Source organism: Pogoniulus pusillus, chromosome 17 (assembly GCF_015220805.1).
Source record: "Pogoniulus pusillus isolate bPogPus1 chromosome 17, bPogPus1.pri, whole genome shotgun sequence".
Lineage (NCBI taxonomy): Eukaryota > Metazoa > Chordata > Aves > Piciformes > Lybiidae > Pogoniulus > Pogoniulus pusillus.
Window position 1 is genome coordinate 21,672,683 of NC_087280.1, and position 25,581 is coordinate 21,698,263.

General features: G+C 50.5%; 1 protein-coding gene and 1 long non-coding RNA gene across 4 annotated transcripts in view; one reads left to right on the forward strand and one right to left on the reverse strand.

Moving 5' to 3' along the window:
• ST8SIA2 (ST8 alpha-N-acetyl-neuraminide alpha-2,8-sialyltransferase 2) overlaps positions 1 to 21,432 on the reverse strand; it is a 40,923-nt gene extending 19,491 nt beyond the window's left edge. The window contains exons 1-3 of one of the 3 annotated variants that reach the window (XM_064158052.1): positions 21,198 to 21,432; positions 2,816 to 2,878; positions 189 to 317 (exon numbers count right to left, since the gene is read on the reverse strand). In XM_064158052.1, coding sequence (XP_064014122.1) covers positions 189 to 317; positions 2,816 to 2,878; positions 21,198 to 21,328 — 323 coding nt within the window. In that variant the 5' untranslated portion in view covers positions 21,329 to 21,432. Of the gene's footprint in view, positions 1 to 188; positions 318 to 2,815; positions 2,879 to 20,730; positions 20,911 to 21,197 lie in introns of those variants that run through there. The other 2 variants (XM_064158053.1, XM_064158054.1) reach the window with 2 other exon arrangements.
• A 194-nt stretch (positions 21,433 to 21,626) lies between these two features.
• On the forward strand, positions 21,627 to 24,834 carry LOC135183167 (uncharacterized). The gene is made up of 2 exons (XR_010305435.1): positions 21,627 to 22,286; positions 22,949 to 24,834. It is a non-coding gene; the product is annotated as an uncharacterized LOC135183167 (long non-coding RNA).
• The last annotated feature ends 747 nt before the right edge of the window (positions 24,835 to 25,581 follow it).

Genomic DNA, 25,581 nt, shown 5'->3' on the forward strand with positions numbered 1-25,581 from the left:
TGCAAGGCCAGCTGGTTCAGCTGGGAATTCATTTCCAAGCGATCGCTTACAGATACGAAGCCCAGCTCAGCAGGAGATAAGCCTTTTATTTCTTCCTCTCCTTCTTTAGATGATATAGAGAGGCAATTTGCCAGCTTGCACTGGAGAGGACCAAATCTGTCTCTTGTCCTATAGGTAATTACCAGTACCTGATCTTCAAAGAGAGTGTCTGGTTGTGTCTCCATTTGGATGAGGCTGGTTTAATGTTGTGCTTAATGCTTTCATTACTTCTGTCAACAACAGCTGGAGACGAAGAGTCATTTATTATTACTTCAGCTCTGGAGAAAAGACAGGGAGAGGGAGACAGAATCCGTTAGCATCCCAATGGCATTTCTAATCACCGTCTTCAGCTCTGGCTGTTGGAATTCAAACTTCATCAGAAAAGCAAAACTGCAGTTATGAGCTTAAACAAGAACTGAAAGCCTGTTTGTATTCTGCTACACTCAACCAGACAGACACAAATCCTTAAATACCTGCTCGCTCACACGAGCCCAGATGTACAGCCAGGCACAGCCCTACACATCCAGCATGCACACAACACCACAAGCAGGCTCTGCAAAAGCAGGCTGGCAGATGGACACTTGTAGATGAGACATTCCAGAGCCCTGGGAAGCCCCCAAATGCACCAAGATGTTTCCTGTGTGGGCAGTTAAGGTTGCTGTCCTCTTTGCCTCTTGTTCACACATGGGTCCTCCAAAGTGCAGCCAGCTCAGCTCCTGGAGAGAGTTAAAATTGAGGAACACTGAGGTGTTGAAGTGTGTCCAGAGGAGGGTAATAAAGCTGATGAAAGGTCTAGAGAACAAGTCTCATGAGGAGCAGCTGAGAGGCCTGGGGTTATTTAGTCTGGAGAAGAGGAAGCTCAAGGGAGACATTATTGCTCTGCAACTGCCTGAAAGGAGGCTGTAGAGAGCTAAGGGTTGGTCTCCTCTCCCAGGTCACTAGTGGTAAGATGAGAGGCAACGGCTTCAAGTTGCACCAAGGGAAGTTTACATTGGCTATTAGGAAGAATTTCTTCACTGAAAGGGTTCTGAGATGTGGGAATAGGCTGTCCAGGGCAGTGGGAGAGTCCCCACCTGTGGAAGCATTTAACAGTCATGTGGATGTGGTGCTTAGGGATATGGTTTAGTCAAGGACCTGTCTGTGTTAGGCTAATGATTGGACTCAATGATCTTAAAGGCTTTTTTCAACCTATTTTTTCCCCAAATCTACTCTTTTCCAGTCTTTTCTGTATTTCTGTGAAAATCCTCACCAGAGAAACATGACCTTCACTTCACCCAAAGGAGAAATTGACTTAGCTGAGCCATTGGGTGCTGCCTGTGGGATTGGGCTAACAGCATCCCATACCAAAGAGTGAAGTTGGCTCACTGGGAACTGTTCTCCTTCTGTGGAAGACAGCACAGGGATTTTAGCATCTTTATTGCCTGTTCCAGACCCAGAAATGAGCTGGGGGACAGGCAACAGGCAGATGCTTGTGGTTTGGAGACGATCACTAGGAGACCTCAGCTCTTAAGACCTGCTCTAAGAAGCAAATCAGCCCAAGTACTTGATCAGCACTCACACCAAATGGCATGAATTAAGGGAGCCTCTGAATATTTGATTGCAGCCAGCCATCCTCCAAAGAGAATACCCAAGTATCTCATCAGGAGGCCGTGTGTGTTTCTGCAGCCTCAGAAAAAGCTTCACAGTTCACAGTGCTCTGAAAAATACACAGCCCAAGCACTTGCTACGAGCTAAAGGGAACCTCCCTCTCTGGTGCAAAGGGCTTTTTCCAGCTGGGAAATGGTTTGTCAATAAATGCATCCATAAAACCCACGTAAACCTCAAGAAGAGAGAAGAATGAGAGATGGGGCAGAGCTGGTGGTCCAGGCTCATGGGTAGCATCCAGCTCCCAGGAGCACATCTCCAGGGCAGGGAAGGAAGGAGTTCCTGAGGACACACTACGTAGCATTTCAGAAAGAGAAGGAAGTGCTGGCTGCCAGGGTCTTGGTTTGTGTTTGTACCATACCTCTCCAGAAGCTGCCAGTCAAGGCTGCTGGATATGTAGCCTGCATTTTGCCCTATCACTTTCTGCCTTGGCAAGCTTACTTACAAAGTGTCAAAAATCCTGGTCTGGCTGGGGATGCTTACTGCATGAGGGGGGGGCAGTTGGACTACATGACCTTTAAAGGTCCCTTCCAGCACAGTGCATCCTACAATTCTGTGAAAGCTCATGAAGGCAACAGGGCAAAGAAACCTTGGCAACAAGAACAACTGTTATGGTCTTGTCCATTTTCTGATCATCACAGAAGGGTACCACTCTGCCTTCCTCACGTGGTGCTGCTGAGCTTTGCAACTGCGCCGTGTGGTAACGCTGGGCTGAGATGAAACCGTTGTGAACATAACAGGCACAGAGAGAGAGACTGAAGCTGTAATGCCATGAAATGACTCTGCTCCTGAAGTGGTGCAACCCAGTGAAGTTCTGCTGCTGAAGCTGGTGGTCGCATGTAGCACAGCTATGAAAGTGGCAACTCCATCCCTGACTTATTTTCACCGCAAGTAACTCTCTCATTCCCTCAATCACTGCAACTTGCAGATCCTTGGTTATTTGCAAATGATTATTGCATTGAGCTGGGGGAAGGTAGTTGGGGGAGGGAAACGATTAAGAGAATGCAAAGCAGAAGTGCAAAGCAGCAGATAGGTTTGCTAAATAAGGACAGCACCATCCAGCCAAGAGGAGAAGCAGATTAATAGCTGCCTCACAGCAAAAACAAATGAACACAAAATCTAATTTACAAACCTATTAGATTTGCTATGTAAGCTGTTCACAGCTGATCTGATTGTACCTCTGCCTCCAGAACTCCTGCAAGACAAAGGAAATGCATTATTTATAAAGCCAGCTCCTCTTTGCCAAGCATTGTTCAACAGTCAAGAGATCCAGCTCTGGAGGGCTCTGCTGCTGCGCCGTTCGCATCCCACCCCATCCGGACGGGAGATGTCTTGATGCCTGTGAAGGGCTTTTCACAGCCATCCTCGCTGCTGCCCTACTGTGTGATTGGAAAAGCAGCCTGGCAAAAACCCAAAAAATAGCTCCTAACCCTCCTAAGAATAATACCTGTGCAACCTAAGCAGCCATCAAAGACATCTGCTCTCTGTCGTCACAGCGGCGCGCAGCCTACTGGTTGCGTTAAACGCAGCCCTCCTTTCTTCAGCAAGTCAGGTGCTAGCAGTGCAAAGAGAAGGTTTGCTGCAGCTCCAGGGTGCAGCCCAGACAGCAAAAGTGTCCTAGGCTGCAGCCAGAGCAGCATGGCCAGCAGGGCAAGGGAGGGCATTCTGCCCCTTGGCTCTGCTCTCCTCAGACTCCACCTGCAGTCCTGGGTGCAGTTCTGGAGTCCCCAACACAAGAACATGGAATTGCTGGAGTCAGTCCAGAGGCCACCAAGATGCTCAGAGGGCTGCAGCAGCTCTGCTGTGAGGACAGGCTGAGAGAGTTGGGGCTCTGCAGCCTGGAGAAGAGAAGGCTTCCAGAAGACCTTGGAGTGGTCTTCCAGTATCTGAAAGGGGCTACAGGAAGGCTGGAGAAGAACTATTGACAAGGTTTTGTAATGACAGGACGAGGAGCAATGGGTTAGAACTGGCAGAGAGGAGATTGAAACTGGATGTTAGGAAAGGGGTCTTAACAGTGAGGGTGGTGAGACACTGGCACAGGTTGCCCAGGGAGGCTGTGGAGCACAGAAGCACAGAATGGGATCAGAGATCATTCTGTGATCTACAACCTTCCTGGAGGTGTTCAAGGCCAGGTTGGATGAAGCCTTGAGTGACCTGTTCTAGTGGGAGGTGTCTCTGCCTGTGGTGAGGGGTTGGAACTGGCTGAGCTTTGAGACTCCCTACTAACCTAAACCATTCCATGATTCAATGACTTCACCTGTCCTTTTCAGGGCAGGCAGTGAGCTGAATAACCTGTACAGGATTCCTACCACTGTCTTCATCCTGGGCTTTCAGTAGAAGCTACTTAACACCTCCACTTTATCCTGACTCCTGGGCGACTTGTGCAGACCTCATCCTTGCAGTGTGCCTTGTCCTAGCTCCCAGTGACCTAGGCCAGACCCAAGACCCTGTTCCAGCCCCCTCCAATCCTTTGACCACCCTGAAGCCCTTTTACTCCACCTCTGGTGTAACGTGGCTGAAGCTATAAGGCTAGTTCACCATGGCCAGTCGCATGCTAGAGCTAAGACCTGAAGTGACAGCCTTATCACTGCCAGAGCCTGGCACCACTGCACAAGGGCAGGTGCCAGACCTGCTGAGCAAGACCTGTGACAACCAACAGGCAGAGTTTCCAGCACCTATGTGATGCTATAATGAAGAGCAGGTGAGACCAAGCTCCTTCACAAACCAGTGCCACTCATACCAATTATGAATCCTCACTTCAAACAAACACATACAAGTCCTGGCTGGCTGCAGGGCCCCGTGTTGCTTCAGCCTGCTGTTTGCAGAGGGTCATAAAGAACCATGCTGTGAGCTTCAGCAGGAGCTGGGCTCCTAGTCAGGCACATTGTAACCTCCACGTGCTCATTGCTGTTTCTTGTTTCTATTGCACAGGTACCCAAATGAGCAGGCCCATAAAGAGAACCAAATGATTTTTCCAGCAGAAATGTTCTTACCTGGACATACACACCTTAATGGAAATGGATCTCAGGAGCACAAATTTCTAACAGCCCTGAAAAGTCCTAAATGCCTTAGCCATAAATGACCAAAAAAAAAAAAAAGAGAGCAGATGAATGTTTGCTGCCACTAAAAAAAGACTCTCAGCCTTGTGGGATGCCATGCAGAGCCCTTTGTCAGGGTGAGCACAGCACCCACCACACATACATCAAACCCTCAGCAATGCCACCTGTGCTTGTCCCTTTGCCCCCTCCTTTCACAGTATCACAGTATCACCAAGGTTGGAAGAGACCTCACAGATCATCAAGTCCAACCCTTTACCACAGTGCCCAAGGCTAGACCATGGCACCAAGTGCCACGTCCAGTCCTGCCTTGAACAGCTCCAGGGACGGCGACTCCACCACCTCCCCGGGCAGCCCATTCCAGTGTCCAATGACTCTCTCAGGGAAGAACTTTCTCCTCACCTCCAGCCTAAATTTCCCCTGGTGCAGCCTGAGGCTGTGTCCTCTTGTTCTGGTGCTGGCCACCTGAGAGAAGAGAGCAACCTCCTGGCCACAACCACCCCTCAGGTAGTTGCAGACAGCAATAAGGTCTCCCCTGAGCCTCCTCTTCTCCAGGCTAACCAATCCCAGCTCCCTCAGCCTCTCCTCGTAGGGCTGTGCTCAAGGCCTCTCCCCAGCCTCGTTGCCCTTCTCTGGACACGCTCAAGCATCTCAATGTCCCTCCTAAACTGGGGGGCCCAGAACTGAACACAGCACTCAAGGTGTGGTCTGACCAGTGCAGAGTACAGGGGCAGAATGACCTCCCTGCTCCTGCTGGCCACACCATTCCTGATGCAGGCCAGGATGCCACTGGCTCTCTTGGCCACCTGGGCACACTGCTGGCTCATGTTCAGGCGGGTATCAATCAGTACCCCCAGATCCCTCTCTGTCTGGCTGCTCTCCAGCCACTCTGACCCCAGCCTGTATCTCTGCATGGGGTTGTTGTGGCCAAAGTGCAGCACCCTGCACTTGGAGCTACTGAATGCCATCCCATTGGCCTCTGCCCATCTGTGCAGGCGGTCAAGGTCCTGCTGCAGAGCCCTTCTGCCCTCCAGCTCAGTCACATCTGCCCCCAGCTTAGTGTCATCTGCAAACTTGCTGATGACTGACTCGATGCCCTCATCCAGATCATCTATGAAGATGTTAAAGAGGATGGGGTCCAGCACTGATCCCTGAGGGACACCACTAGTGACAGCAGCCAGCTGGATGTGGCACCATTCACCACCACTCTCTGGGCTCAGCCCTCCAGCCAGTTCCTAACCCAGCACAGAGTGTTACCATCCAAGCCACGGGCTGACAGCTTAGCCAGCAGTTTGCTGTGGGGGACAGTGTCAAAGGCCTTGCTGAAGTCCAGATAGACCACTTTCAGAGGTCATCTGCAGCCAAGCCTGAGCACGTCCTGTTTGGACACCCTTCTCTTTCCTTGGACAAACCTGAGAGCCAGCAAGCTGTTTCATTATTTTTTTTTTGGTGCATCAAGGGAACAGCAGGACCAGCTTATTCCTGGAGCCTCCTGGCATTTAACAAGACTCTGCTTTAATGGGGTTCACCATGGGGTGTGGGAGCAGACTGGATTAGTGTGCAAACCACGCATCCTTTCAGAGATGACTCCTCTGAAGGCGCCTTCCAAATGGGATTCACACTCCTTCACACTTGCTATGAGACAGATAGGGACTGGATTAAAAGCTTAGGAAAAGAAATGCTGCTCCCTCAGTAAGTGCTGGTTCACAATCTCTGTAAAAGGAATTAGGATGTGGAGAAGACCTCTTAGCTCCTAACTCATCCCTGGTTTGTGGCTACAGCAGGACTGATCCAAAGCATCACAATGCATTATTCAAATGCATTTAGCCAATCTAGCTTTACAGGCCCCCAGTGACAGGTCTGTGCATGTCTCCTGAAACTAAGGCAGGCATGGGGACTGGAGATGCTGGACATGAGGGAGGCAAGCTTGGGAGCACATCTCCCAGCTCCCTGTGTGCTGAAGGGGTTGGGAAGGAGACTGGCTGCCCGGATGCCCTGCTGAGCAGCCCCTCAAGGACAGTTGCAGAGGCAACTCTTTTCATCATAGAATTATAGAATCAACCAGGTTGGAAGAGACCTCCAAGATCATCCAGCCCTATCCAACAACCACCAAGTGCCTCATCCAGGCTTCGCTTGAACACCTCCAGGCACAGTGACTCCACCACCTCCCTGGGCAGCCCATTCCAATGCCAATCACTCTCTCTGACAACAACTTCCTCCTAACATCCAGCCTAGACCTGCTCTGGCACAGCTTGAGGCTGTGTCCCCTTGTTCTATTGCTGCTTGCCTGGCAGCAGAGCCCAACCCCACCTGGCTACAGCCTCCCTTCAGGTAGTTGTAGCCAGCAATGAGCTCTGCCTTGAGCCTCCTCTTCTGCAGGCTGCACACCCCCAGCTCCCTCAGCCTCTCCTCACAGGGTTTGTGCTCCCATGGTATTTCCCAGGGTCAGTCATACCTCATTACCAACACAGACAATCCAATATTACTGCACTGCTTCACTTTGCCCACCAGGGAAGATGAAGACACTAAGAAATTGGGAGCACTAATTAAGAAGCACACGTTAAGGGACAAAAAAACCCCAATCCAAACCCATAAAACTCAGCCCATTTTATGACACCTTGCTGACCTGGAGTTTCAAATCTCTTGCCTTTGGAAGGTGAAAGACCCAACCTCTATTAAAACTGCACAGATAGGCATTGATTTGGAAAAGCTTTGCTGGCGCTCCAACACGTTCAGATTGAACTGCCTTATTAATCTAGTTGTTATCAGCCTGATAGTGGAGCCAGCTCCACAAAGCACCAACCTGCCTCCTAATCCTATTATTTACAAAATGCTCTTCTCCTGACTTCTGTTGGGATGTTTCCCAGTGATAAGTCTCATCTCTACATGCTTAATGCCATATTAGAATCATAGAATTCAACCAGGTTGGAAGAGAGCTCCAAGCTCATCCAGGCCAACCTAGCACCCAGCCCTGGCCAGTCAATCAGACCATGGCACTAAGTGCCTCAACCAGGCTTTGCTTCAACACCTCCAGGCACAGTGACTCCACCACGTCCCTGGGCAGCCCATTCCAATGGCAATCACTCTCTCTGTGAAAAGATGCTTATGTTATCCTTCCTCATATATATATAGAATCAACCAAGTTGGAAGAAACCTCCAAGATGATCCAATCCAACCTATCCCCCAGCCCTATCCAGACATCTAGACCATGGCACTAAGTGCCTCATCCAGGCTTCTGTTAAACACCTCCAGGGATGGTGACTCCACTGCCTCCCTGGGCAGCCCATTCCAATGCCAATCACTCTCTCAGTGAAGAGATGCTTATGTCATCCTTCCTCATATATATATAGAATCATAGAACCAATCAGTTTGGAAGAGACATTCCAAGATCATCCAGTCCAACCTATGTATTTCTTTTCCTCTGCTCTATGATTTCCAAGCTGAATTTCCACTATCTAAGATATTATATAGGTCAAAACATTCTGTGCTCAGACGTGAAGCGACACTGATTCATATATCAGAGGATTGAAGAAAACAGATAAAATAAAGACATTTATCTTATGGTTCAGGTCCAGATATTCCTGGATGAGTAATTGTGATGGTTTGGATGTTACCTGCCCCTCCACTTAAGAAAATGACCCAGACTAGACTCAGCTAAGCTGGGAATTAGAATGAAGCTTTATATGCACAGCTTAGCACAAGATACAAGCAGGTATTAGAATTAAAATTAGAGTGAAGCTTTATATTTACATCTTAGCACAATATACAAGCAGATATTAGAATTAGAATGAAGCTTTACATTTACAGCTTAGCACAACATACAAGTAGATATTAGAATCAGAATGAAGCTTTATATTTACAGCTTAGCACAATATATAAGTAGGTATTTACACTATCTACAGCTATAGACGGTAATAGACAAGTTAAAATGTAATCCAGAAACACAGCAGCCCTCCCAGAAACCAGAGTAGCCAGGAAGGGCTCCCAACCACCTTTACACCTCCTTTCCACCCCTCTACCTTATCCCAGACTTTGCCTTGTGTTCAAGGTGAGATGGAGAATCTGCCAGGGGAGTTAGGAAGCAGAAGAGTTAGTTACACAGACAGCAGGTTAGGGAGAGAAGGGAGGCAGCCAGAGAGCAAACTGTGTTATCTGTATTTATGTTCCTGTTTTTATCCATCTCAGCAAGTCTATGAGTGAAGTAGCCATCACCATTGCTTCCTTCCCAGAGCCTATAAACTAATTCCTCTCACTAAACTATCCCATCTAGGCCCAAACTAGCACAAGAACTTCTGACAGATCAGATCCATGAGGACTTTTCTGTTCACCCACTCTGAATGGGCTGTTCAGGGTTTATTGTTGGGCTTTGGTTTTTGGGGTTTTTCTAACTGTTGCTGTTGGTTGGTTGTTTTTTTCCCCCTTCTCTTTTCATCATAGAATCAGAATCAAGCAGGTTAAAAGAGACCTCCAAGATCAGCCAGTCCAACCTAGCACCCAGCCCTACCCAATCAACCAGACCATGGCACTAAGTGCCTCAGCCAGGCTTTGCTTCAACACCTCCAGGCACAGCGACTCCACCACCTCCCTGGGCAGCCCATTCCAATGCCAATCACTCTCTCTGCCAACAACTTCCTCCTAACATCCAGCCTAGACCTCCCCCTGGCACAACTTGAGACTGTGTCCCCTTGTTCTGTTGCTGGGTGCCTGGCAGCAGAGCCCAACCCCACCTGGCTACAGCCTCCCTTCAGGTAGTTGTAGACAGCAATGAGCTCTGCCCTGAGCCTCCTCTTCTGCAGGCTGCACACCCCCAGCTCCATCAGCCTCTGCTCATAGGGTTTATGTTCCAGGCCCCTCACCAGCTTTGTCACCCTTGTCTGGACACCTTCCAGCACATCAACATCTCTCCTGAATCAAGGAGCCCAGAACTGGACACAGCACTCAAGGTGTGGCTGAGCACAAGGGAAAAATAACCTCCCATGCCCTACTGGCCACACTGCTCCTGATACAGGCCAGGATCTCCCACTTCTTAAGTGATTCTCTTAACTGTTGCTAGGTACAGTCTGGTCTTGCTCCGAGCGATCCTGACACGTGAAATCAAAGCTGCTTTGACTGAACAAGTAGGTCACACAGCCTCTTTGGGCAAGTGGATGTCTGAGAGCACTGCTCCACACAGCCATATTCTCAGGCTGACAAACTAAAGAATGGGGCTTGCCATGGTTCTTTTACCATGCCCACCTCCAAGTCCTGATTTCCCTCTCCCCTCCTCCTCCTCAGCATCTCATGCCCAGCAGCTGTGAGAAGCATGAACTAGTAAGAAATTTCCCCCACACCCAACTATCCATTTAGACACCTTGGTGGAGCATATTCCTAGTGGAACAAAACCTCTGCCTCTTTCTGACCTTGGGCAACACAAGTCATGAGATCATAGAATTAGAGAATGGTTTAGGTTGGAAGGGACCTCAAAGGTCAGCGAGTTACAAGCCCTTGCCATAGGCTGGGACACCTCCCACTAGAACAGGTCACTCAGGGCCTGGTCCTGAACACCTCCAGGCAGGTTGTGGAGCCCAGAAGCACAGAATGCAATCAAAGATCAAGGCCAGGTGTTGGATTGAGCAACCTGGACTAGTGGGAGGTGGCCCTGCCCATGGCAGGGATATCTGAACTAGATGATCTTTAAGGTCTTTTCCAACCTAAACCATTCTATGTCACTCAGAAGACCAAAGGAACCAATCTGACAAGGTCTTACTGGCCTGAGAACCACATGCAGGTATTGGTCCCCTGAAATGGCTGGAGGATGTAGGCACAAGGCAGAGAAAAAAATCACCATCTATATTGAATTTGCTTTTCAAGGGTCTCTGTGGGGCTTAGGTCAAAGCCCACCCACACCCATAAAATGCTCTGCTATCGCAGGAGAGACAAACAGGGAGAGGAAAGACTTCACTCACTGCTGGCCAGATCTGTATGTAAACCAAACTGGAAGCCAGATGAGAAGTGATGGGATCAGAGATGTGTTTCTGACCATGGATGCAGATGATGCACTCTCCCTAACACTGCTCTTCCCTCAATGCACTCAGAAATGCTGCTCTTGCAGGCCCATTTCTCATCTCACATCATGCTTCATAATACACCAGGAGAAAAGAGGACATCTGACACTGCCAGATCATTCCCTGTGACAATTCACCAGTCACCTTTGAGGCTTTTATCTCAACTAACTAGTGATAAAATGGTATTACATGGCCTCAGGTTGTGCCAAGGCAGGTTTAGACTTGATTTAGGAACAATTCCCTTCCTGCAAGAGTGGTCAAGCATTGGAACAGGCTGCCCAGGGAGGTGGTGGAGTCACCATCCCAGAAGGTGTCCAAAAAACAGGTAGACATTGCACTCTGACACAGCCTAGAGGAGATGATGGTGTTGGGTTGACAGTTGGACTTGTTGATCTTTTGCAACCTTAATGATTCTCTGATTGAGATTAAGAGAAGTGGTGGCCAATGGGCAGCCCTGTGTATTCCCACTCTCCTGGTGAGCCAAGTTCCTTCTTGATGGGATTAATTTGTCAAGCATCTCTCATGAGTTTGTTTGTTAGGACAAAAGATCCTGCAATCCATCTTGATGAGATGTTTGAAATTGCACTTCAATGTGTTTAAAATCTCACTTGTTCATATTGTCACAGCTTGGCAGCCTGAGTGTCAAAAAACTTCCTCAAGATCAGGTTCTATTTTTACTGCTCTAAGTTTCTTTCTTCCTTCCTTCCTTCCTTCCTATCAAGTCACACAACCACATTTAGGAGAGTGTGTCCATATGATGGCTTGCAGGAAAAATCACTTTGCCCTGCTGGGATCCTGACGCAGCTCCAGACACAAGCTGCAGGGGCAGTGCTTGTGCAGCCAGGCTGGCAGAGCAGCATCCTCCGGCAAGCCAAGGAGCCTCGGTGTGCGAGCGCCAGCCAACAGCCTTGCTGTCGCTCACAGCACTTGCTATTACTCTCCGAGGGACACCAGACCTCTCAGTCTCATGCAAATCAGACTTGCTAAGTTGCTCACCTCCTTCCATGCCCCAATCCCACCTCCATCCTGCAGGCTCCTTCCTGGGGACCACGAGGAGATGGAAAAGTCAGAAGCACTCCACATCCCTACTTGTCAGGTGGTCACCACACCTGCACATCAGCTCCTGCATAAACAAGAGGAGGTTCGGTCCTGGGAACTCTGCCTGGCTGCAAAGCACTCTGTGTAGTCCCTGCAAGCCTGCACTGAGGACACAGGAACTGAGGCACAAGAGTTTGCAAAGCAGAGACCCCTATTGCCTACGAGGAATAAGTCAATCAATCAGGCTGAAATGCTTAGGTGACAGAACCGGTGAAGAACCAGCAGGAGCAGCCCAGCTCTGATGACTAAAGGGCATGAGGGGACAGAAAGGACATCCAAGGCAGCCTGCCACCAGGATGTTGCTTGGGGTTCACTCTGCACGGGGCTAATCAGAACACCACAACCAAATCCCTAGTCCTGCCTTGAGCTACCTGTCCTGAAGGACTCATGGGAAGCAAGAGGATGCTCAGAGCAGCCTGAGAGTGACTGCTGCCTGCAAGAGTCAGGGTTTTCAGGATCAGTCCTCAACCATAGAATCAACCAGGTTGGAAGAGACCTCCAAGACCAAGCCAGAATGCACTTCCTCTGTGCCAGACAAGTCTCTCTCACACCTGTAGAGTCCCAGGTCTCACATCCACCACAACATCAGCACAGCCTGACTCGATCACTTGGGATGCTCTTGTTTTATCACTGCTCTAATGACAGGATACTCAAGAGCTTGCAGGGCTCAATCAGCACACACTTCACCTCTACTCACCTTGCATACTGGCAGGACCTTATTCCTTCCTGCATCTCAGGTCCTCCACGAGAAGTTTATTCAGTCGAGTCTCTTTGGCTGTGTTAATAAAACAGCCAGCAAAGAAAAAATCAAATTGAAGGAGGAAAGAGAATCCAGTGAGGGCCCTGGGATCAGGAGTGTGTGTTTGTGGCTGCAGCTTTCCCCTTCTGAAAGGGAGAAGGAAGAAATCCCCAAAGCCCAGCAAAGATCTAGAAAGGAGCAGAGACAAAAGCCTCACTGCTTAAAAAACATCTCTACACCATACATTTTTTTCCTGAGATAATTGTTTCAGCCAACAGAGCGCTCAGGGAGCACAAAGAGCAGAGCATCAGTCTTGCAGCAGATCCTGCCACCCTGAGCATTTGTGATCCCAAAAGACAGAAATCCCAGTGGCTCCTGCAGCATCTTGAATGCTTGGGAAAAGGGAATGGTGCAATATGAAAAGATATCATATCTGAGGGGCTGTGGGTCCTCAGGCTCATCCCCCCACATCCATCTCTTGCCACTGCTATGTGAAAGCCCTTGGAACACTCAAGGTCTTGTGTGGTTTCTTCTTTCACCAATGAGGTGGATGCTGAGGACCTCTCTTGGGCAGTGGCATCCTCTTGGGGTGGTTAATCTGTATGAGCATCCTGAAAAAAACATCTGGTGCTGACACAGAGGGCTGGGAGTGCCTGGCTTAGAGCTATGCTCTGCAACCAGCCTGAGCTGTTTGCCCAGGTTTACAGGCACTCACCAGTGGTGCAGCCTAGGACCTTCACAGGGACTTAACTGCCAGATGACAATGTCCAGCTGCCAATATTGAAAAGCCAATAGTGGCTTCAGAGCTAAGCCTTGGCTCACCAAGTTACACCACAGAAAGCAGGCAGCAGTAAGAAGGAGAAGTTTAATTATCAACTGAGCAGCTGCTGGTGGACTGTCGAGTGTGCTGCTGGGTAGCTGAAAAGGCACTGGAGATGCCTTATGATGATGCTTAACCCTCACAGGGGAAGCATGTCTCCTGTTTCAGCCACTGCCTGAAAGCTGAATTGTATTGCTGAGGATGCTGGTGAAGCCCAGGCTAGGAGGTGATGGGTCATGGTGGAAGAACTGTCCTTAGGTTTGGAGCTGCCAAGCACATGAGTGGCACCTGGAGCCCACTGCAGTGCTGAGGGAGGCCTTGAGAGAACACTTCAAAACTGTGTTGTGATGTGACAAGATGTGCTTTTAAAAGCAGACCTGCTCCTGGAGAGCAGTGGACAGGGAGGGATGGCATGCTCAGCAAGTAGATGGCCAGCCTGGAGTGGGGGCCTGTGTTTCTGATACTCCCAGAGGGTTTTTGTATGCATTAACATGTATTGCTATTTGCTGTAGCAATAAGAAAGAGTCCAGCACTTAAATCTGGAAAGAGCTGACCTGGTGCACAAGCAACCAGCTCAATGAATCAAAGGCTGTGCAAACAAGGAAGCTCTGAAAGGTCAATAATGAGGCCAGCAGAGTTAGTGGTGTCAGGGCAATGAAGCTGCTGACTGCCCAGCAAAGGGGAGCATCCCTAAAGCAAATGGCATTTCTGTCTTGTAGTGTCACACTCAGGAGTGACAATCACCTCTGGGCTGGTGCAAGGACTCCTAACAAGATTATTTGACTGCAGGTACTTGTCAGGACCCAACACTTGGGCTGTAGCATCACTTGCTGCTTCAGGAAGACCATTTTGATCCCACCATCCACACCCCAAGCATCTTGACTACGTGCTGCTCTCCTGGCTCATCCTCCTTCTTCACCCCACACCCTTGCCACTATCCTGGCAGGTTTTAGCAGTGCTATGCCCATCTCACAGGATCAGCCCTTTAGCTTCCCCACTGGAGCCAGCACTGCTGCTGTTGATGAGCATTCATCTCACAAAGCCACCACTACCACTAGCAAGCCTGCTACTCAGCCAGCACAAGGAGTTGTTTAGGCTTACAGTGAGAAATGAGAGAAAAGGGAGCTGTAAAGATGCCTGTTCTTTTTTCCCCTCTCTCTCTTTCTTTTCTTTTCCTTTTTCTTCCTTCCCCCCTGCCCTCCCTTTTCTCTACTGCATTGCAAGGGGCAGAGCAGGCTGGTGTCAGCCTGCTCTGCCATGGTGCTTGCTGAAGGACACTTGAAACACTGCTCCTAAGGTCAACTTACTGTGCCAAGGAACTCCTTTGTTTCCAGAGGCAACAGGGGACAGAAACCAGAGAAAGGGCAAAATAATTGTTTTCTAAGGTAGTTTGGGTTTACTTCTTGCTGCTGAGGATGACTTAGTCCTAGAGATAACAACTGACAGAGGCAATTAGAAGCCTGTCTTTGGAACAACTGTTTTTTATAGCAACTATGCCTATAGCTGTATTTAAGTAGGGCTGGTCTCAGGGATGAAAATCTGAAAAACCTGTAGCCTGAAAGCCCAAGAAAAGGTAAGGGAGTCTCTGTTAAAGGCTTTCCTGCAAGACCAGAAGCACATCTCAGCATGCAAAAAAGGCATCAGTCCGCCGATGTCCTAGCAGAGCAAGCACAGTTGCTACAAAGAATACAAGGGAAGACTCACCCCACTCCATCCACGCCTGGGAGAGGCCAGGAAGGCTGATGGTGGCAGTGGGATCTGCTGTGTCACTGCTGGCCGTGGTCCCAGGGCTCTGCTCTCTGCCCACAAGCACGTCAGTAGCACGGAGGAGCGGGCACCGCACTGCTGACGGCTGATCACTTAACCTCACTCTGAGCTGCTCAACAGGCCTTTGCTAAATGAGCCAACATTTGCAACTGCTCACTCTCTGCAGGGAGAAAAAAGGCTTCCTTCCCTTTCCAGACCAGAATTGTTCATCTTCAGGGTCAGAGGTGAGAAAAAACAAAAAGCCCACCCGGGCAAAAGGGAAGTTTGAAGTCCTTGTGGCAACTGATTTGCTCTTCTCACTGCTCTGATCGCTGGGTGTGGGACTGGCCACGGCTTCAGAACCTCTGCAACCAAGAAGGACTGGCAGGTGATATGCATCCTCGTACCACAGCTACTGCCCTCCTCATTGGTAAGGTCAGAAATTCTCTCCTTAGGGGTCTTACAAACTGCTGACTGCCAGGACTGGACCAGAGAGTAACTTCTCACCGACTGTACTGGAAAGCCCTTAGAGGGACTGGTTTCTTGGGGCTGGGTTGCCTCTTTGTTCCACTGAATTGCTCAGAGGTCTGCTAGTGCTTCCCATCCTGCTGCTCCCAGCACTCCTGCCAGGCACCAATACCCTGCAGGTACCACAGCCCTTGCAGACCAGCTTCAGGAAACAAGCTGTGGAGACTCATCTCCTTCAACCTGCTCTAGGCAGGCGCAGAGGTTTCAGACAGGTCTTTGTGACAGCCACCTCTGCCCTGGCAGGGTAGCAGGAGATGAAGTGGAGCACTGAAGCCAAAACCTGAAATTGGCTGCTCAAGTTAGCACCAGAAGAGTTGGAAGCACAGCCTACAGCAAGCATTTTCTTGCTGGAATCGGCGCTGCAACGTTGTTTTTGTTTTCCAGCCGAATGCATCATGGGGTTTTTGCTAGAGCCCTGACACACCAAGGTCTCTCCAGTGGCTCCATTTACATGAGCAGTTAGAGAATGCCTGTGAGCCTCTGTCCTGCAGAGAGGTGTTATTGCTGCAGACCAGCCTGGGTAATCGTTGGCTCATGTGCGCCTGCTGTGTGAGCGCACAGTGTATGCTGCTAGGATATAACACTTTATCAACGGGACTTTCTGGTGGAGATCAAGTCTTAGACTAACTCTGGGTCAGGCACAGTAAATCACAGCCTGAAAGACCTGAGATCACAGCCTGAACGACCCGAGCTGGACATTTATAGTCCACAGACCAACCTTGACAAGCAGCGTTATGACCGCAGCACACTCAGAGCGAGCACAGCAGCCACCGCAAAGGGCACGAAATCTCCTTGTGGCACTCCTGAGCCTCTGAAAGGCAGGCGTTAGAAAAGGGCTCCTGAGGAAAACGTGGCAATTTCCTGACAAGCTTCCAGACAGAAGCTACCCAGCAGAATAGAGCACCTCTCGTAGCCAGAAGGGAGAGGCGTGCGGTCCGAGCTGGCAGAGAGAAGGCTGGCTCCTCTGAAGACCAGCCCATCACCAACTGCCAAGCGCTCCCTAAGATGGCTCAGACGCTAATTTGAGAAGTCACCGGGTGGCAGCGGGTCACCAGCTCCCTCTACAGACAACCGGGGCACGGCCGGACCCCTGCAGAACCGCTACAGCAGACACCTAACAGCAAAGCGTCCCTTTAAACTGCCACCAAGGAGCAGAATGTCCCACCTTGTCACCGGCAGTCATTATTCCATTCAATGCCAAGTCCTTTGTCTTCCTCTGTGGCAAGAGGTCCGGCCAGCTCCCCTGCCCTGGGGTGGATGAAGAGATAGGCAGATGGCAGTGCCCGCGTTAGTGCTCCCCAAGACAGACGCGAACGTCCCTTTTGTTTCCTTCCAGGGAAACAAAGAGCCGGAACGGGAGCGACAGAGGGAAACGTAGCTGCCACCAGGCTGCAGGAAAAGTTCAGCAGCCTGGAACCAGGCGCTCGCTCGGAAACAAAGTGCCAAGCCCATTCACAACGGCAGCCCTGCGCGGCGGCGGCGGCAGCAGACGCAGCTGAACACGAGGAGCGAGCCGGGACGAGCTCCTCTGCCCGCCCGCAGCCCGCCGCGGCGCCCAGCCTGCGGGTCAAGCCGGGCGGCTGTAGGTGATGCCTGTGTGTGCCTACAGACACCCGCGGGGATGCGAGCAGGATGAAATCCCCTGCGCAGGGGTGGCTGCAGGGTGGGAGGAACAGGCTAACGAGAGCGACACAGCGTCGGCAGCAAGGAACTGCTGAATTTTCATCCTTGCCCTGACACCTCTTTGTTTCAGTATCTCCTGGCTGCAGGAGGTGGTGTAAGAATATCCAGAGGAGCAAGATGGGACTGCTTAAGGAGCAAACATCTTTCTCAGCAGCCTCTGGCAGGCAAAGCAGTTCCAGCCACCCTTGGCTCCTGTCTTCTTCACCCGAGATGCTGGGAACTTACTATCCAGGGAAACAGCGTGGCTTTAGTTGTTTTGTCCTTTTGCCAGCAAGATTACCTTCTTACTTTGTACCTAATGAACATTTCGGTTTTCTTTCTGCAATTTCTCAGTAGTTGTAGGTGAGAGAAATATGTTCCTCCCGTGTTCCTACCCATGTGAGGCATATTCTTCAAAAACAATCCAAATCGCAGGCAGGGGGCAGGGTATGTGTAAAAGTGGGCAAGCTGTTCGCTCCTCACAGTAATTAGAGAGTGTTTCCATGCCAAGGATAAAGAAGAAAAGAGTTGCACCTGCCTGCATTCCCCAGCTCCTCCCCTTCCCCCCCTCAGTGCTGTAAGCCTGCCAGGGGACACCTGGCCAGCTCTTTGCCTGCCTTATTGCTTGGGCCGTGCTGACCAAATCCAAGGTGGTCTGCAGAGATGTGGAGGAGGGTGCTGAGGCAAATATTCCTGACCTGGGGGAAAGCTGCCTACATACCCAGCGCCTCCCAAAGTTCTCATGGAGAGAAGCTGTTCCCTTCCAGACACACAGAGTTCCCGGAGAACTTTGGAAAGGTCTCTTTCCCTTCACTGTTGTATGCTTTTGTCATCACAGTCACCCTTACCTACAGGACCTGTATGCAAAAGATGCTATCAGGTGGCTCTCAGAGTTGAAAACCCTTTATCATCCTCTCACCTGCTGCAAATCAGATCCTCAGCTTTTCATATCTCCCCAGCAACATCAGTCAGGTCAGAGCACTCTGCTGACCATTCCTGGTACCAAGGCAGCACAAGGGATGAAGTGCTCTTTACATCAGGCTCCTGTGCTAAGAGCTTTCAGTGTAAAGTGAATAGTCCTTGGCTCCTTACTGCACCTGGGATAAAGGAGCTCAGCCAGTCTGAATCACTTTGAGGATGTAATGGGGAAACAAAGTGGGTGGGAGCAGGTAAAACAAGAGAAAGGGTCAGTTTGCCCTACTTCATGATTGCTTCCTAATACAGCAGGGTCACACCTTCACTCCGGGCATCTCAGAGCAGCACAGCTGATGTAGGACCTTACCTACAAATGGTCTGGGGCTAACATATCAGAGGGCACTGGATCACAAACCCCCTCCTTCACTTCCTGGAGTGCAGAGTGCTCCCCTCCTTGGCTAGTTACCTCATGCAGTACAGTTTCTGAAATGCCCTATGAAACAAGCTGCTCACTGCTTCTAACAGAGCTCCTCTGACCCTGCTGCTGTCTCCACTGCTGCACTGCTTGGCAGTGCTTCCTTGGTAGAACTACAGCAACAAACTCAGATGCCAGGGCTTGGAGATAAGCAGCCAGCAAACAGCCAATTTCCATACAATGTAGAGAAAAGAGAGGAGAAAAAAAGAAAAAGAAAACTCACAACAATGGGAATCCCTAATGAACCAGGGTGAAAAGACAGGAGAAGTAAGTAACAAAACACAATAGATTTTCTATAAGGGCACAGCAAGTTCTAGGGGACAGATCTAGCAGATAGGCAAGGAGAGAGAAGAAAGAAGGCAGGAAAGCAAGGGGATAAGAGCAGCCTGTATGACGGGGAGGATGCTTTAGAAGCTTTTCATTTCCTTTATTATTATGTAGATAATGCCAGCTCATTGCAGAGCAACAATTCATCCAGCCTGGTAAACCTACAGTCCAGTGCTGGATGTTTCTGAACAAGGCTGCTGACCTTTAAGCACTTCTCGCCTGTAGCACCCAACAGAACGTAACAAAGAAACAATAACAAACACCACTGCATTTAATTTAGCATTTCAGCCAGGTGTTCGTTAGGATGTAACACAATGGATAACGCCACCTGGTCCCAAACAGAAAGACCTTCTGTCATTGGGGCACTACGAGTGCACCCCACATTACTGGAGTTACTGGATTTGTTTTCCCACACTGCTGTAGTGAGTTTCTCTTGTTAATGCAAACCTCCCTCTCTATGCTTGCTCCTCTCACCCCCTAAGTTTCCAAGCTGCCCTCAGAGATGAGGTTTACGGGGTGCGTAGGGTGTCGCTTGTCTCCTCAGACTTAGAGACTGCTTTAGCTCCTGCCATACAGGGCACCTGCAGATAAGCACCCACCCTGGAAGCAATGAGGTGGGGGTGATCGTGAAGCCCCTGATGCAGCCATGGGGACAGACAAGTGAGTTGAGCTGTTTCTCCTTGCTCCACCACCCTCACCCAACTGGTCCCCGCTCAGTCTCTTGACTCCACAGACCAGTTTTCTGATCCAGTGCCCTGAAGACTGCTCCCTTATTTATCACCCCCTTGGGCTGACACCTTCTCTGTTACACCTATCTGCATCAGCATTGGTGCCAAGCCCCCTGGGCTGCATCTTGCCCCACCATCCCTGGCCAACAGACTGCTTGCACTGGTATTCTGCTTAGGGACCAACACTATCTGTCCATCAACACCTGAGCAATGCCTGCACACAAAACCCTCTTTCCAGACCAGTACATGCTCCAGTATCTCCAGTCAGATTGGTACCCACCCCAGCACCCCTACCCAGACTGGTATCTCAGCATCTCGAACAGGACTGGTACCCACTCCAGCATCCTTACCTGGAGTAGTACCTTTAATAGGACTAGTGCCTGGTTCAGCATCCCTATTTGGACTGGTACCTCAACATCTCCATCAGGACTGGTACCTGCTCCAGCATTCCTACCCAGACCGGCACCTCGGCGTCTCTAACGGGACTTGTACCTCCTCCAGCATTCCTACCCAGACAGGTACCTCAGCATCTCTAACGGGACTGGTGCCTATTCCAGCATCCCTCGGCGGAGCGGTGCCTCAGTGTCTCTAACACGAGAGGTAGCACCTCTCCCGCACCCTTGCCCGGACCGGCGCAGCTGCCCTCCAGTGCCTCGGCGCACCCCACACTACCCAGCAACGGGGCGGTCCCGCCCGGAGCTGCCGCCTGCTCCGCGGTGCTGCGCGGGAGCGGAGCGAGCTCCCTTCCCACTTCGGCACAGCAAGAAACCGGGAGAGCCGGAGACAAAGAAACTGTCCGGGCGCCCGCCCCCCCCCGCCCTCCGCCGCCTTCTCCTCCTCCTCCGGCTCCAGCACCCCTATCCTCCGCGCCCTTCCGCGCCCCTCCGTACCGGGGAAGAGGTTATTTACCCGTTCTCCTCCTCGATCTCGGAGATATCGGCGAAGATGAGGAAACCGACGAGCAGCGTGAGCAACGCCAGCGTCCAGCCCCGGCATGGCAGCGGCATGGCTCCCGGGCTGGGCTGGGCAGGGCTGGGCCGCTCCGCACCGCACCGCTCCGCGGGGTGCGGAGCGCGGCGCCGCGTCCCAGCTCGGCCCCGCCGCTGCCGCCACCGCCGCCGCCGCCGCCCGGCGGGGCCGCTCCGCCCCTCGGCGCCCGCCGAGCGCCCGTCCCGCCCAGCCCGGCGCGGGGAGGGGGTGGGATGGGAGGGGGTGGGAGTGGGACACGGGGCGGGCTCTGCCCCCTCCGCCCCCTGCCGCTAAAGTTTGCGGCGCGTCCCAGGAGCTGCGGGAGCTCCTCGTCCCCGGGGTGGGGGAGGACACCCGCGCAGCCTCCCACCCCTCAGGTGCCCCTTCTGCTTTTGGTGGTCGCTCACCCTGCGCGGCCGCGGCACGTCTCCTCCCCTGCTTTGCGCGGCCCGGGCGCGGCGGGGTCAGTCCTGGCTGGGGCGGTGGTTGGGGTACGAGCGGGCGGGCGGCTTCTCCCCGAAAGGACAGCAACTGTCATCAAACCAGACAAAGCGAAGTAGTGCTTGCGGTGGCCGCGGCCGTACCTTGCGCTCCCTTGCAAGGTGCGTGCGACAAGGCGGATCTTTGGGGACGGAGAACACTTTGTTAGTAAAGATGATGAGTAACTGATGACACCGATTACTATTAATTCCTACCTCAGGAACGCCGAGTCTTTCCGTTACTAAAAATACTGACCCTCATCATCGCCGTGCTCCTGCCTCTGCTCTTCACATCTCGCTGGAGCCTGAACGGGCGGAATTGAGAGAAAGCAGAAACTGCACAGGGGGTGCAGGCGCTTGGGTGCGTCTCTGCCACCATCGCCTGCCAGCAGCCTCCTGAGAGTGACAGCTCTGCTACCAGCCTCCAGCACTGGAATGTGTTCTGGAAAGAAAAGGCTGCAGGTTCTACCCAGAAATGGGGATGAAGTGTATGAAAGTTGGCAAAAAGAAGAGAGAGGGGGGCTGGCTGAACCAAAGAACAGCCGAGAAAGACCAAGAGGTCCTTTCTTTATATCCCTGTTATCTGTTAATTCAGCTCCTGGAGGGGAGAGGCTGACTGTGCCCGGGGTTAGGTGAGGCCAGCCTGGCACAGCATCTCCAAACCCGAGTGTAATTCTTTGGGACCAGAAAGTTGCTGAATATCAGAATCTCTGGTGATATATGCAGTGCCGAGCTGGAGAGGGACGCAGTGGATTTATAATGCAGCAGGCAGAGGAAGCACAGATGTGTTGAGAGAGAGAGATACTAATTGCTTACATATTTAAAACAGCGTCTTTAGTCTGAATGGGAGGCACCATTAAGCAAAACAGAGCTATTAACTGGGGCCACTTGGAAAGCTGCCATTTCCCTTTCTGTGCACAGCTTTTTTTGCATCAATAAAAGGTACCTTGCTCGGGGTGCGATGTTGCCGGCGTTGTGTGGGCGCTAACCCAGGACACCGAGGTGCTCTGCGCTGGGGTGAGCATGCCCCTGCTTAAGTGGTTGAGAAGACGTTCTCAGCAGAAGACCTTTCTCTTTATCTGGATTAAATGGTGGAAAAGAAATACGTTAAGCCCAATGTGCTCTCCTGGGGGGGGTCTGAAACTTTTCTAACAAGAGGAGGCAAAGAAATCACTGTAACATTTATAGGTAAAAATTACAGCACAGGTGAGCCTGGCACAATTACACTGTAGTATATGTGGCAAATTTACAGTCTGGTATAAAGCTTTTCTAATAGAACATAGTCAGACCCCTGGGGAAAAAGTGATTTTAGGTGGTGTAAGTAGCCCCATAATTTACCTTTTGCATAAATCTGAGAAAACTCTCGTTTCCCTTCTGTTTTCTCCTCCCTAACTCCTTCTGCTCTCCCTATTTTGGGAGTTCGGCAGCAGTGTGACCTGCCTGAGGATGAGGAAAGAGGCTTTGAGGTGACCTTGCTGGTGCAGGGATTGACAGTGGAGTTTTCCTGAGATGCAGCAGGGCAGAGCACCAGCACCCTGTGATTCGGGAGCTCCGCTCTGCAGCTGGCTTCCCATTTTACCAATCCTCGAGAATACAGATGGAGATATCTGCTCCAGCATCTTTTCCAGCTCCATCCCAGGTGGTGTTTAAGCTTCTTTTGTCTGATCTTTTTATTCCAGTTGCCAATCACAGTGGCGATGAGCAAGAACGGAAGCCTCGGATGCCTCGGTGGAGGTTGAGCAGTAAGTGGGGGAATCGTTCAGTGCACAGTGGGAGCTGGTTTGCCTGCATGAGGACCCTCCCAGGGGCAGGGACAGCCTATCTGCTGGGATGCTGCTTCTGCTGAGGAGCAGCTTGTCTTAAGAGACATGCTGGGATTTGACTCTGCTCCTGCATAAGTCGGTGGAAATGCTGCTGTTACCTGGAATGAAAAAATGCCTCCTTGCAGGGTGAGCTGAGAGTTGAGCTTGATGCCCTTCACTGGAGAGCTTCAGCGCTAGGACTTTGCACAAAGAGCTCTCTGAATCCTGTACTTGGTGTCATCTGTTGCTTTATTCCTCTGAAAGATGTAGGGTCTGAGAGAAAGGTCATGCCTCAGCTGATCAGGCTTCAAACAGGGGACCAGGACCTTGAAGTACAGTCGGGTTTGAGTGAGGAGGCAGCAGGCTCTATAGAAGAAGCAGGAGCAGTGCAGCTTGCTGAAATATTTGGTAATCAATTAACGAGGTGGTGCAACATCACCGAGTGTGACTCTGCAATGAAAACCCAGAGATCTTGTTGCATTGCTGAGGAATAAATTGTGCATGAGCTGGAGTTTTACCCTAGTGATAGAAACGAATGAGTAGAGTAGGGAGTGATTGTGAGAGAGGACATTTACTCTGCCTTCACTCCAAGTCCATCCTTTGCAGCATCCTGGCTGGGTTTGGGTGAGAAGGAGACAACGCACCCCAGTTTAATGCGTTGCTCATTATCCTGAAGATCTGCAAACTGCCTTGGAACAATTGCTGTAGTTCCTCAAGTGTCAAGAGCCGTTCTGCACATTCCGTTCTCTCTGAATCCTCACATGATTCAGCTTAAGCAGGTGCATAAATGTTGCAGGAGTGGGTCCGTGAGCATCCAGAGCCTCAATTTTCTGTCTCATTTGTAAGACGAGTTGCAGGAAGATGAGAGCAAACTGTCACAAATAGACTGTTGTGGTAGAGTAATATGCCTGAGACAGAATAAAAGGCTATTATATCTTCTAGTCCCTAATAATTTGAGGAAATAATTCTGTATCCAGAACATTTGCAGTAAATATAATAAGGTGTACTTAAAAAAAACAAACCCAAACTACAAAGTCTTAGCATAATGGCAAAAAGTAACTGCACCAGAACAATATTGCATGTTGCTACTTTGAAGGGAGAAGAGAAAAAGAGTGGCATTTTTCCATTTGCCTTTGACCTTTGAGAAATATCAGGAGTGTGTAATAGCCACATTCACCAACAATAGCTCAGAGGATTCAGGGAAATGAGAGTTAAACACCTGGGGACATTTACAAACAACTGGCAGAGAGGCAATGAATGTAAGATGCCAGTATGAAAGGCACAGATACACAGAGTGCAAAAATAATGCATATTTAAAATGCTTCTAAGCCGTGTGAGAAGCATCACTGAGAAAGGTCCTGAGCAGCAAAGCTTCTGAACAAGCAAAGGAGGGGCAGAGATCATCACCCATGAGAAGACCTGGTGCAGAGAGAGGTCTCAGGGGACCTTTCTCCATCAACTCTGTAATGCTGCAGAACACATATAACCTTTATCATATCTGTCAGCCCAAATGAACAAAGTTTACAGCCCATTTTATGCAGCTAAACAGTTCCCTGATGTGATGAACGGGTGTGACAAACGGGAGCCTGGATTAATCAGGGCTGCAATGTTTCATTGCCTCATTATTGGCAAAAAAAACCCCTCTGGCCCTAGGTGCTTTCTCTAGTGAAACCCTTGGTCCCTCCTGTGAAAGTCAAACAACCCCCAAAGGGGCATGCTGTGTCTTTTCCTCCCCAGTAAGTTCATCAGCAGGAAGGAGGGATGCTGACTCAGGAGCTTTGATGCCCTCCATCTTCTCCTGAATGTTGTGCCTGGTCTCTGTGCAGAGTGAGGGATTGAAGAGTACAGCTCCAGCACCTTTCTTCATGGATGGAGGAACACTGGTGATAGCCATGCAGCTTCCAGAGCTATCAGTCTCCTCAGCTGGCTCTGTTTACCCTTGGGTAAATGGTTTCCAGCTGCATCCCAAAGTGGCTAAAGAGCATTCACCTTCCTCCTAGAATTACTGAGGGCCTCACTAAAGGGCTCCCAAATGCTGGACAAGTAGTTTGTCATGGGCAGGGTGATATGAATATGGTTCTTTTTATTGATGCAGCCCTAACAGAGGTGTTTAAATGAGTCCTAATGCTCATTGGCCACATCAGAGGAGTTCATAGCTTCCTGTGGTTCACCTTCTATTGAACTGAGCAAAGGAACATCCCTGCTCCTCCTCTGCTAGGCTGGAAGGGAGAGCCTTTACTTTTGTGAAGAAAGAGCCAAACTCTTCCTGATTTTCTCTTTTTAGGGAATTTTTATTCAATCAGGAGGAGGACTCCAAGTCCATTATAGAATCATAGAGTCAACCAAGTTAGTAGAGACCTCCAAGCTCATCCAGTCTGACCTAGCACCCATCCTTAGCCAACCAACCAGACCATGACACTAAGTGCCCCATCCAGGCTTTGCTTGAACACCTCCAGGGATGGTGACTCCACCACCTCCATGGGCAGCCCATTCCAATGCCAATCAAAGAA